Source organism: Oncorhynchus kisutch, linkage group LG15 (assembly GCF_002021735.2).
Source record: "Oncorhynchus kisutch isolate 150728-3 linkage group LG15, Okis_V2, whole genome shotgun sequence".
NCBI classification, from domain to species: Eukaryota; Metazoa; Chordata; class Actinopteri; order Salmoniformes; family Salmonidae; genus Oncorhynchus; species Oncorhynchus kisutch.
The window spans coordinates 10,260,819-10,273,879 of NC_034188.2; the positions used below are offsets into that span (position 1 = coordinate 10,260,819).

At 41.7% G+C, this 13,061-nt stretch overlaps 1 protein-coding gene across 2 annotated transcripts in view; it reads right to left on the reverse strand.

Annotated features, from left to right (window-relative positions):
* Positions 1-13,061, reverse strand: part of gabrb2a (gamma-aminobutyric acid type A receptor subunit beta2a) — a 107,759-nt gene that overhangs the window by 21,352 nt on the left and 73,346 nt on the right. For both annotated transcript variants that reach the window (XM_031789612.1, XM_031789613.1), the window contains exons 6-7: positions 3,296-3,433; positions 2,647-2,799 (exon numbers count right to left, since the gene is read on the reverse strand). In XM_031789612.1, coding sequence (XP_031645472.1) covers positions 2,647-2,799; positions 3,296-3,433 — 291 coding nt within the window. The remainder of the gene's footprint in view (positions 1-2,646; positions 2,800-3,295; positions 3,434-13,061) is intronic.

Sequence of the window (13,061 nt, forward strand, 5' to 3'; positions counted from 1 at the left end):
ACGCATGTTCTAACACTATGACAACAACGTATGTTCTAACACTATGACAACAACACATGTTCTAACACTATGAACAACAACGCATGTTCTAACACTATGACAACAATGCATGTTCTAACACTATGAACAACAACGCATGTTCTAACACTATGACAACAACGCATGTTCAAACACTATGACAACAACGTATGTTCTACACTATGAACAACAACTTATGTTCTAACACTATGACAACAACGCATGTTCTACACTATGACAACAACGTATGTTCAAACACTATGACAACAACGCATGTTCTAACACTATGACAACAACGCATGTTCTACACTATGACAACAACGCATGTTCTAACACTATGACAACAACGTATGTTCAAACACTATGACAACAACGCATGTTCTACACTATGACAACAACGCATGTTCTAACACTATGACAACAACGTATGTTCAAACACTATGACAACAACGCATGTTCTACACTATGACAACAACGCATGTTCTAACACTATGACAACAATGTATGTTCTAACACTATGACAAAAACGCATGTTCTAACACTATGACAACAACGTATGTTATAACACTATGACAACAACGCATGTTCTAACACTATGACAACAACGCATGTTCTAACACTATGACAACAACGTATGTTCTAACACTATGACAACAACGCATGTTCTAACACTATGAACAACAACGCATGTTCTAACACTATGACAACAACGCATGTTCTAACACTATGAACAACAACGCATGTTCTAACACTATGACAACAACGCATGTTCTAACACTATGACAACAACGTATGTTCTAACACTATGACAACAACGCATGTTCTAACACTATGAACAACAACGCATGTTCTAACACTATGACAACAACGCATGTTCTAACACTATGAACAACAACGCATGTTCTAACACTATGACAACAACGCATGTTCAAACACTATGACAACAACGTATGTTCTACACTATGAACAACAACTTATGTTCTAACACTATGACAACAACGCATGTTCTACACTATGACAACAACGCATGTTCTAACACTATGACAACAACGTATGTTCTAACACTATGACAAAAACGCATGTTCTACACTATGAACAACAACGTATGTTCTAACACTATGACAACAACGCATGTTCTAACACTGACAACAACGTATGTTATAACACTATGACAACAACGCATGTTCTAACACTATGACAACAACGCATGTTCTAACACTATGACAACAACGTATGTTCTAACACTATGACAACAACGCATGTTCTAACACTATGAACAACAACGCATGTTCTAACACTATGACAACAACGCATGTTTTAACACTATGACAAAAACGCATGTTCTACACTATGAACAACAACGTATGTTCTAACACTATGACAACAACGCATGTTCTAACACTGACAACAACGTATGTTATAACACTATGACAACAACGTATGTTCTAACACTATGACAACAACACATGTTCTAACACTATGACAACAACGCATGTTATTACACTATGACAACAACGTATGTTCTAACACTATGACAACAACGCATGTTCTAACACTATGACAACAACGTATGTTATAACACTATGACAACAACGTATGTTCTAACACTATGACAACAACACATGTTCTAACACTATGACAACAATGCATGTTATAACACTATGACAACAACGCATGTTCCAACACTATGACAACAACGTATGTTCTAACACTATGACAACAACGCATGTTCTAACACTATGACAACAACGCATGTTCTACACTATGACAACAACGCATGTTCAAACACTATGACAACAACGCATGTTCTAACACTATGACAACAACGCATGTTCTAACACTGACAACAACGTATGTTCTAACACTATGACAACAACGCATGTTCTAACACTATGACAACAACGTATGTTCTAACACTATGACAACAACGCATGTTCTAACACTATGACAACAACGTATGTTCTAACACTATGACAACAACGCATGTTCTACACTATGACAACAACGTATGTTCTAACACTATGACAACAACGCATGTTCTAACACTATGACAACAACGTATGTTCTAACACTATGACAACAACGCATGTTCTAACACTGACAACAACGTATGTTATAACACTATGACAACAACGCATGTTCTACACTATGACAACAACGCATGTTCTAACACTATGACAACAACGCATGTTCTAACACTGACAACAACGTATGTTATAACACTATGACAACAACGCATGTTCTACACTATGACAACAACGCATGTTCTAACACTATTACAACAACGTATGTTCTAACACTATGACAACAACGCATGTTCTAACACTGACAACAACGTATGTTATAACACTATGACAACAACGCATGTTCTACACTATGACAACAACGCATGTTCTAACACTATGACAACAACGTATGTTCTAACACAATGACAACAACGCATGTTCTAACACTGACAACAACGTATGTTATAACACTATGACAACAACGCATGTTCTACACTATGACAACAACGTTTGTAAACATCGTTATATAATGTATAAATTTAATTTGATTTACGGATTGATTGGTTGATTGAATGATGAAATCTCTATAACTTTATTGATCGAATTCGATGGGCAGTCTTACCCAGGGCCACTCTGGCAGCGGAGGCATCATAGTTGATCCAGAAGGAGACCCAAGACAGGATGGTGATCAGGATAGAGGGCATGTAGGTCTGGAGGATAAAGTAGCCGATGTTCCTCTTCAGCTTGAAGCTCAGAGACAGACGGGGGTAGGAACCTGCATGGAGGAAAACAGACAGAACTGTATTTATTTCATTTTCCTTTATTTAACCAGGTAAACCATTAAGAATACATTGTCTTTTACAAATAATGACCTGAAGTGGAGGGATCAGAACTGAAAAAGCAGAGAAAGGTAATATACGGAATATCTGTGGATCACCCCCTGAAAAGCTACTGTATAGCCATAGATATACAGTACCTACTCATTCCAGGGTTTTCCTTTATTTTTACTATTTTCTACATTGTAGAATAATAGTGAAGACATCAAAACTATGAAATAAAACATATGGAATCTTGTAATAACCAAAATGGTGTAACCAAATCAAAATATATTTTACATTTTAGATTCTTCAAAGTAGACACCCTTTGCCTTTTGACAGCTTATCACACTTTGGCATTCTCTCAACCAGCAATCATGAGGAATGCTTTTCCAACAGTCTTTAAAGAGTTCCCACATACGCTACATAGGTATCAAAATGGCCACCACTGTGTACCTGTAGAGAAGACCACATTCTTGGAGACCAGTTTGTAGTCCACGATGGAGAACTGAGGCAGCTCTATTCTCTCCACCCCAGACACAGCTCCATCTCCCCCTCGCCAGTAGAACTCAATGTCATCAGTGGTGTAGCCATCTGCAATATGTCGAAGATAAACACACAAAGGCAGAGACAAAGGACGAGAGGTCAAAATGACGATAAGTCAATAGAGTAATAACGATCAATGGAAATAGTGTTTTTTCTGTAATAGGGAATTATTGATCCATGGTTCAGAGACATGGGAGGAATATGTCTTCTGAAATAGGATACTAGTTATGTGACCATTGGCTAGTTTTATTGCAAGGAATTCGAAATTGGTCAACCATAGGCTCGGGCTGGGTTATAAAACTACATGCTGTTCCTTTGTTCTGGAGAGAAAATCACTGAGAGAGAATCACTGGAGAGAATCACTGGAGAGAATCACTGGAGAGAATCACTGAGAGAGAATCACTGAGAGTTAATCACTGAGAGAGAATCACTGAGAGAGAATCACGGAGAGCGAATCACGGAGAGAGAATCACTGGAGAGAATCACTGAGAGAGAACCACTGGAAAGAATCACTGAGAGAGAACCACTGGAAAGAATCACTGAGAGAGAATCACTGGAGAGAATCACTGAGAGAGAACCACTGGAAAGAATCACTGAGAGAGAACCACTGGAAAGAATCACTGAGAGAGAACCACTGGAAAGAATCACTGAGAGAGAATCACTGGAGAGAATCACTGAGAGAGAACCACTGGAAATAATCACTGAGAGAGAATCACTGAGAGAGAACCACTGGAGATAATCACTGAGAGAATCACTGAGAGAGAATCACTGGAGAGAATCACTGAGAGAGAATCACTGACAGAGAACCACTGGAGAGAACCACAGGAAAGAGCATCACTGGAGAGAATCACTGAGAGAGAACCACTGGAGAGAATCACTGACAGAGAACCACTGGAGAGAATCACAGGAAAGAGCATCACTGTAGAGAATCACAGGAAAGAGCATCACTGGAGAGAATCACTGAGAGAATCACTGAGAGAGAACCACTGGAGAGAATCACTGAGAGAACCACTGGAGAGAACCACAGGAGAGAACCACAGGAAAGCGCTTCACTGAGGACAGGGGAGAATGACCATCTACCTCCCTGTATGACGTGTCCTCTTTGAATAAACTTATTTTCCTCCCCCAGATTTGCTTTGGAGTTTGTGTTAGAATAAGAAGAATAAGATAAATGGCTAACAACAGATACTGGAGATTCAGAACACACGCCACACTTTTTATTTTATTTTACTAGGCAAGTCAGTTAAGAACAAATTCTTATTTTCAATGACGGCCTAGGAACAGTGGGTTAACTGCCTTGTTCAGGGGCAGAACGACCTTGTCGGCAAGGGGGTTTGAACTTGCAACCTTACGGTTACTAGTCCAACGCTCTAACCACTAGGCCACCCTGCCGCTAACTGGGTAGATCCTCTAGTGCCAGAATGGTAGGAATGGCTATGGCCTCTGTCAAACGGCAGGGACGCTCTCACACACGTTGAGTAGACAACTGTTCCTCAAAGATGATATTCTTGTTCCTGTAATGCTTACTATTTATATATCAACAATTTATATTCTGGTGTGTCAAATGTTACTGGAGAACATAATGTTAGGTTTAATATTAAATACAATTATAAATGGAGATTTCAAAGAACATTTCAGGGGACCAAAAATGGTTAGCTAACTGGGTAGATCCTCTGTTCAGCTTACATGGATGAAGCCCCATGCAGCAACTCATGGATCCTTCTGTTGTGATAACCCTTCTGTTGTGTTATCCCTTCTGTTGTGATAGCCCTTCTGTTGTGTTATCCCTTCTGTTGTGATAGCCCTTCTGTTGTGATAACCCTTCTGTTGTAATAATCCTTCTGTTGTGATAATCCTTCTGTTGTGATAACCCTTCTGTTGTGATAGCCCTTCTGTTGTGATAGCCCTTCTGTTGTGATAGCCCTTCTGTTGTGATAACCCTTCTGTTGTGATAACCCTTCTGTTGTGATAACCCTTCTGTTGTGTTATCCCTTCTGTTGTGATAACCCTTATGTTGTGTTATCCCTTCTGTTGTGATAGCCCTTCTGTTGTGATAACCCTTCTGTTGTGATAACGCTCTCTCTATACTCCTCTCTCTCTACCCCCTCTCTCTCTACCCCTCTCTCTCTATCCCTCTCCCCCTCTCCCTCTCTCTCTACCCCCTCTCTCTCTACCCCCCCCCCTCTCTCTCTCTACCCCATCTCCCCCTCTCTCTCTACACCTCTCCCTCTACCCCTCTCTCTCTACCCCCTTGCTCTATACCCCTTTCCCTCTCTCTCTACCCCCTCTCTCTCTACCCCCCCTCTCTCTCTACCTCCTCTCCCCCATCTCCCCCTCTCTCTCTCCCTCCTCTCCCCCTCTCCCTCTCTCTCGACCCCCTCTCCCCATCTATCTCTCTACCCCGTCTCCCTCTCTCTCTCTATCTCCCCCTCTCCCCCCTCTCTCTCTCCATCTACCCCCTCTGCCCCACTCTCTCTCTCTCCCTTTACACCATCTCTCTCTCCCCCTCTCTCTCTAACCGCTCTCTCCTCTCTCTCTCTCTGTCTCCCCCCTCTCCCCTCTCTCTCTCTGTCTCCCCCTCTCTCTCTCTCTCTCCCCTCTCTCAATTCAATTCAATTGACTTTATTGACATGGCAAGTTCAGTTCGAAAAATATGTAAAATATATATATTTTATATATTTTAAAATATATATATTTATATATAAATAAATGGTGGGACCAACAGCATTAATAATAGTAGTACTGGACATGGGATTATCATTAACAACAACTACAACAACAATATGAATGAGAACAACAATACATTAAAGCAATGGTAGTGGACCAGTGTCAACATGACTGAGAAGACACATGACATGGTATGAAAGACAACCCTAACCCTCTCTCTCTCTCTCTCTGTCTCTCTCCATATATCTTTCCTTCTCTGTCTCTCTCACTCTGTCTTACCCCTCTCTCTTTCTCTTTCTCTCTCTACCCCCCTCTCTCTCTGTCTCATCCCTCTCTCTTTTTTATATCTATCCCTCTCTCTCCATATATCTCTACCTCTCTCTACCCCCTCTCTCTTTCTATCCCTCTCTCTCTCCATATAGCTCTGCCTCTCTCTCTCTACCCACCTCTCTATCTCTCTCTCTCTCTTTCCTTCTCTGTGTACCACTTCCTCTGCTTGCCACTCATAATAAGAGGCAGTGACCTATTTAGATGCAATGAATAATTAAACTCTCAGCCTTTGATTTCTGAAAAATGAAGACATAATTCTCCCACTGCCTCGCTCTGACCCAGGATAGATGGCTAGATAGGAGTGGTGAGAAGATTAAGGACACTATAGCTGGTCATTGTATTGGTGTGACCAGACAATCAGTGGGATATCTATTACTAACTGTGACGTATGGATGAAGAATCAGATACTATAGAAACACTACCACTATTAAAATACAGCTTATCCCACTTCTGACACCAATGTAGCTAGTCATTGTTTTGGCATGTCTATCATTGAGATTTGTAATGTCTAGTCTGACAGTTATGGCACAGATAGGACAGAATAAAAACTATCAGTATCAAACGACAACCCAGCCCAAGCCAAGAACATAGTACTATACCTAATCCCTGTGTAAAAGTATGTAGCACCAACTGATATAATCCACGCAGCACCAACTGATATAATCCACGCAGCACCAACTGATATAATCCACACAGCACCAACTGATATAATCCACACAGCACCAATTGATATAATCCACGCAGCACCAACTGATATGATCCACGCAGCACCAACTGATATAATCCACGCAGCACCAACTGATATAATCCACGCAGCACCAACTGATATAATCCACACAGCACCAATTGATATAATCCACGCAGGACCAATTGATATAATCCACGCAGAACCAATTGATATAATCCACGCAGCACCAATTGATATAATCCACGTAGCACCAATTGATATAATCCACGCAGCACCAACTGATATAATCCACGCAGCACCAATTGATATAATCCATGCAGCACCAACTGATATAATCCACGCAGCACCAACTGATATAATCCACGCAGCACCAACTGATATAATCCACGCAGCACCAATTGATATAATCCATGCAGCACCAACTGATATAATCCACACAGCACCAATTGATATAATCCACGTAGCACCAACTGATATAATCCACGCAGCACCAACTAATATAATCCACGCAGCACCAACTGAGATAATCCACGCAGCACGCAGCACCAACTGATATAATCCTACCAGCACCAACTGATATAATCCACGCAGCACCAATTGATATAATCCACGCAGCACCAATTGATATAATCCACGCAGCACCAACTAATATAATCCACGCAGCACCAACTGATATAATCCACGCAGCACCAACTGATATAATCCACGCAGCACCAACTGATATAATCCACGCAGCACCAACTGATATGATCCACGCAGCACCAACTGATATAATCCACGCAGCACCAACTGATATAATCCACGCAGCACCAATTTATATAATCCACGCAGCACCAACTGATATAATCCACGCAGCACCAACTGATATAATCCACACAGCACCAACTGATATAATCCACGCAGCACCAACTGATATAATCCACGCAGCACCAACTACAGTCCAATACTACTATGCAGTAGGAACTGTCTGTCCAGTTTATCCACAGTACCAGTACAACAACCCAGTATCACTCCAGTCAGCCCCAGCCACCATGCTGTGGGATCGAATGTGTTATTTCACACCTGCTTCGCTTCTATAACTTTAGTGTTAGTTTCCTCACATTTAGTTTCCTCACATTTAGTTTCCTCACATTTAGTTTCCTCACATTTAGTTTCCTTAGACATGCTTCTACACCTGCATTGCTTGCTTTTTGCGGTTTTAGGCTGGTTTTCTGTACAGCACTATGTGACATCAGCTGATGTAAGAAGGGCTTTATAAATACATTTGATTGATTGAGTGATTGACTTCAGATCAACAGAGTGTGGACAGGGCCAGCCAAGAGACTATGAGGCTGGGGAGGGGAGGACGGCTTGTCGGCCGTGTGTGTGTGTGTGTATGTTTGTAGATGTGTGTGTGCATGATTTGCATTTATGTGTGTTAGTGATGCACAGGTTAACTCATAACGGGTAGGTTTAAGGTTCTGAAATATTGTATGGATGAAGGGTGGGGGGGCAGGTCGAACAAAGTGAAAACAATACCTGCAAAAATATCTAGAAATGTTTCATTCTTGTGCAATTTAAATCTATAGGCTACATTGAGGTTTTTATTTCAGGTTATCTGGCATTGGTGCCTAAAGCCTAAGACTTAGTGCTGAACAGATAAAGTTAACTTAACTTCAATCCACAGAGGCAAAAAAAAGACAATGATGGGGTTGAAGTCAATAAGATAAAAATACATTTTTTTTTTTAAAGCTGTGAAAAGGAGAGTTGGAAGTAAAGGGAAGGGAGAGCCAGAACAGTGGAGAGGATGATAGCAGTGGAGAGCCAGAACAGTGGAGAGCCAGAACAGTGGAGAGCCAGAACAGTGGAGAGCCAGAACAGTGGAGAGGATGATAGCAGTGGAGAGCCAGAACAGTGGAGAGCCAGAACAGTGGAGAGGATGATAGCAGTGGAGAGCCAGAACAGTGGAGAGCCAGAACAGTGGAGAGGATGATAGCAGTGGAGAGCCAGAACAGTGGAGAGCCAGAACAGTGGAGAGTCAGAACAGTGGAGAGCCAGAACAGTGGAGAGCCAGAACAGTGGAGAGGATGATAGCAGTGGAGAGCCAGAACAGTGGAGAGCCAGAACAGTGGAGAGGATGATAGCAGTGGAGAGCCAGAACAGTGGAGAGCCAGAACAGTGGAGAGGATGATAGCAGTGGAGAGCCAGAACAGTGGAGAGCCAGAACAGTGGAGAGTCAGAACAGTGGAGAGCCAGAACAGTGGAGAGCCAGAACAGTGGAGAGGATGATAGCAGTGGAGAGCCAGAACAGTGGAGAGGATGATAGCAGTGGAGAGCCAGAACATTGGAGAGGATGATAGCAGTGGAGAGCCAGAACAGTGGAGAGCCAGAACAGTGGAGAGCCAGAACAGTGGAGAGGATGATAGCAGTGGAGAGCCAGAACAGTGGAGAGGATGATAGCAGTGGAGAGCCAGAACAGTGGAGAGGATGATAGCAGTGGAGAGCCAGAACAGTGGAGAGGATGATAGCAGTGGAGAGCCAGAACAGTGGAGAGGATGATAGCAGTGGAGAGCCAGAACAGTGGAGAGGATGATAGCAGTGGAGAGCCAGAACAGTGGAGAGCCAGAACAGTGGAGAGCCAGAACAGTGGAGAGCCAGAACAGTGGAGAGCCAGAACAGTGGAGAGGATGATAGCAGTGGAGAGCCAGAACAGTGGAGAGGATGATAGCAGTGGAGAGCCAGAACAGTGGAGAGGATGATAGCAGTGGAGAGCCAGAACAGTGGAGAGGATGATAGCAGTGGAGAGCCAGAACAGTGGAGAGCCAGAACAGTGGAGAGTCAGAACAGTGGAGAGCCAGAACAGTGGAGAGCCAGAACAGTGGAGAGTCAGAACAGTGGAGAGTCAGAACAGTGGAGAGTCAGAACAGTGGAGAGCCAGAACAGTGGAGAGTATGATAGCAGTGGAGAGTCAGAGCAATGGAGAGTCAGAACAGTGGAGAGGATGATAGCAGTGGAGAGCCAGAACAGTGGAGAGCCAGAACAGTGGAGAGTCAGAACAGTGGAGAGCCAGAACAGTGGAGAGTCAGAACAGTGGAGAGTCAGAACAGTGGAGAGCCAGAACAGTGGAGAGTCAGAACAGTGGAGAGCCAGAACAGTGGAGAGTCAGAACAGTGGAGAGGATGATAGCAGTGGAGAGCCAGAACAGTGGAGAGCCAGAACAGTGGAGAGTCAGAAAAGTGGAGAGCCAGAACAGTGGAGAGTCAGAACAGTGGAAAGCCAGAACAGTGGAGAGGATGATAGCAGTGGAGAGCCAGAACAGTGGAGAGCCAGAACAGTGGAGAGGATGATAGCAGTGGAGAGCCAGAACAGTGGAGAGCCAGAACAGTGGAGAGGATGATAGCAGTGGAGAGCCAGAACAGTGGAGAGCCAGAACAGTGGAGAGCCAGAACAGTGGAGAGGATGATAGCAGTGGAGAGCCAGAACAGTGGAGAATCAGAACAGTGGAGAGCCAGAACAGTGGAGAGCCAGAACAGTGGAGAGCCAGAACAGTGGAGAGGATGATAGCAGTGGAGAGCCAGAACAGTGGAGAGGATGATAGCAGTGTCAGCTACGTTATGTGTGATGATTGTGAGGAGCTATTTAAATTCAACAGTAGCTATTTAAATTCAACAGTAGCTATTTAAATTCAACAGTAGCTGTTTAAATTCAACAGTAGCTATTTAAATTCAACAGTAGCTATTTAAATTCAACAGTAGCAATTTAAATTCAACAGTAGCTATTTAAATTCAACAGTAGCTGTTTAAATTCAACAGTAGCTATTTAAATTCAACAGTAGCTATTTAAATTCAACAGTAGCTATTTAAATTCAACAGTAGCTATTTAAATTCAACAGTAGCTATTTAAATTCAACAGTAGCTATTTAAATTCAACAGTAGCTATTTAAATTCAACAGTAGCAATTTAAATTCAACAGTAGCTATTTAAATTCAACAGTAGCAATTTAAATTCAACAGTAGCAATTTAAATTCAACAGTAGCAATTTAAATTCAACAGTAGCTATTTAAATTCAACAGTAGCTGTTTAAATTCAACAGTAGCTATTTAAATTCAACAGTAGCTATTTAAATTCAACAGTAGCTATTTAAATTCAACAGTAGCTATTTAAATTCAACAGTAGCTATTTAAATTCAACAGTAGCTATTTCAATTCAACAGTAGCTATTTCAATTCAACAGTAGCTATTTAAATTCAACAGTAGCTATTTAAATTCAACAGTAGCTATTTCAATTCAACAGTAGCAATTTAAATTCAACAGTAGCAAGGTGGGGATTTCAAACAGGGCTAGGGCAAGTCAAAGGAACTGTAGCCTACTGTTCAGAAGGGTTCAATTGAAACGGAAATCTGGACACTGACTGTAGGTCTATAACCTCTCACCTTGCCTTAATATGAACTGCTTCTGAATTAACTATTTGACTGGGGAACAGGAGTGGTGAAATATGATCTAATTCTTTCAGCATCTTAAGAGAATGTCAATGTGTAGTTAGGGACCATCTGTAAAGATACTATCTTTATCAGCATCATAAAAGCTGCTAGTACTTCAACCACATAAATGCATCCAAGCCAAACTGAACTCTCATCAGCAACATGTTGGGTTGTTATCACAGCTTTCTATTTCCTTATGACTGGTCAAACTGATGTTGATTTTTTATATTTTGTTATTGCATTTTCTCCCTGGTCCCTAAATATCTTGGAGCTACAAAAGAAGCTGAGATGACAGAGAAAACTTTACCCATGTCAAGAGGATTGAAGCTTTCATTCTATCTATTACATTATTCTGTTGAGCAAGGGTTTATTTAAGAAATAAGGCCCGAGGGGGTGCGGTTTATGGCCAATATACCTAAGGGCTGAGGGCTGTTCTTAGGCACATAGCAACGCGAAGTGCCAGGATACACCGGGGTATATTGGCCATATATCACAATATCACAAACCCCTGAGGTGCATTATTGCGATTATAAACTGGTTACCAACGGAATTAGAGCAGTTAAAATACATGTTTTGTCATACCTGTGGTAAACGGACTGATATACCACGGCTGTCAGCCAATCAGGATTCAGGGTTCGAACCACCCAGTTTATAATTACTCACCCTAGTCTTCTAGGGCAACATATAATGACAGAAGAGAAGCTGCATCTATCTAACTATAGGCAAGTTGACAAACAAATAGCCTATCAACATTTCAGAAATTAGAAGCATAAACATATCTAACTCAGGCAAAACAAAATGCTGCACATCCTGTCAAAGAATCATTCGCCCATCTCTGACTGTAGTCTATGTTCTATATTAGTGGGTTAGGGTGCAGTCATCTCTGACTGTAGTCTATGTTCTATATTAGTGGGTTAGGGTGCAGTTATCTCTGACTGTAGTCTATGTTCTATATTAGTGGGTTAGGGTACAGTTATCTCTGACTGTAGTCTATGTTCTATATTAGTGGGTTAGGGTACAGTTATCTCTGACTGTAGTCTATGTTCTATATTAGTGGGTTAGGGTGCAGTTATCTCTGACTGTAGTCTATGTTCTATATTAGTGGGTTAGGGTACAGTCATCTCTGACTGTAGTCTATGTTCTATATTAGTGGGTTAGGGTACAGTCATCTCTGACTGTAGTCTATGTTCTATATTAGTGGGTTAGGGTACAGTCATCTCTGACTGTAGTCTATGTTCTATATTAGTGGGTTAGGGTACAGTTATCTCTGACTGTAGTCTATGTTCTATATTAGTGGGTTAGGGTACAGTTATCTCTGACTGTAGTCTATGTTCTATATTAGTGGGTTAGGGTACAGTTATCTCTGACTGTAGTCTATGTTCTATATTAGTGGGTTAGGGTACAGTCATCTCTGACTGTAGTCTATGTTCTATATTAGTGGGTTAGGGTGCAGTTATCTCTGACTGTAGTCTATGTTCTATATTAGTGGGTTAGGGTACAGTCATCTCTGACTGTAGTCTATGTTCTATATTA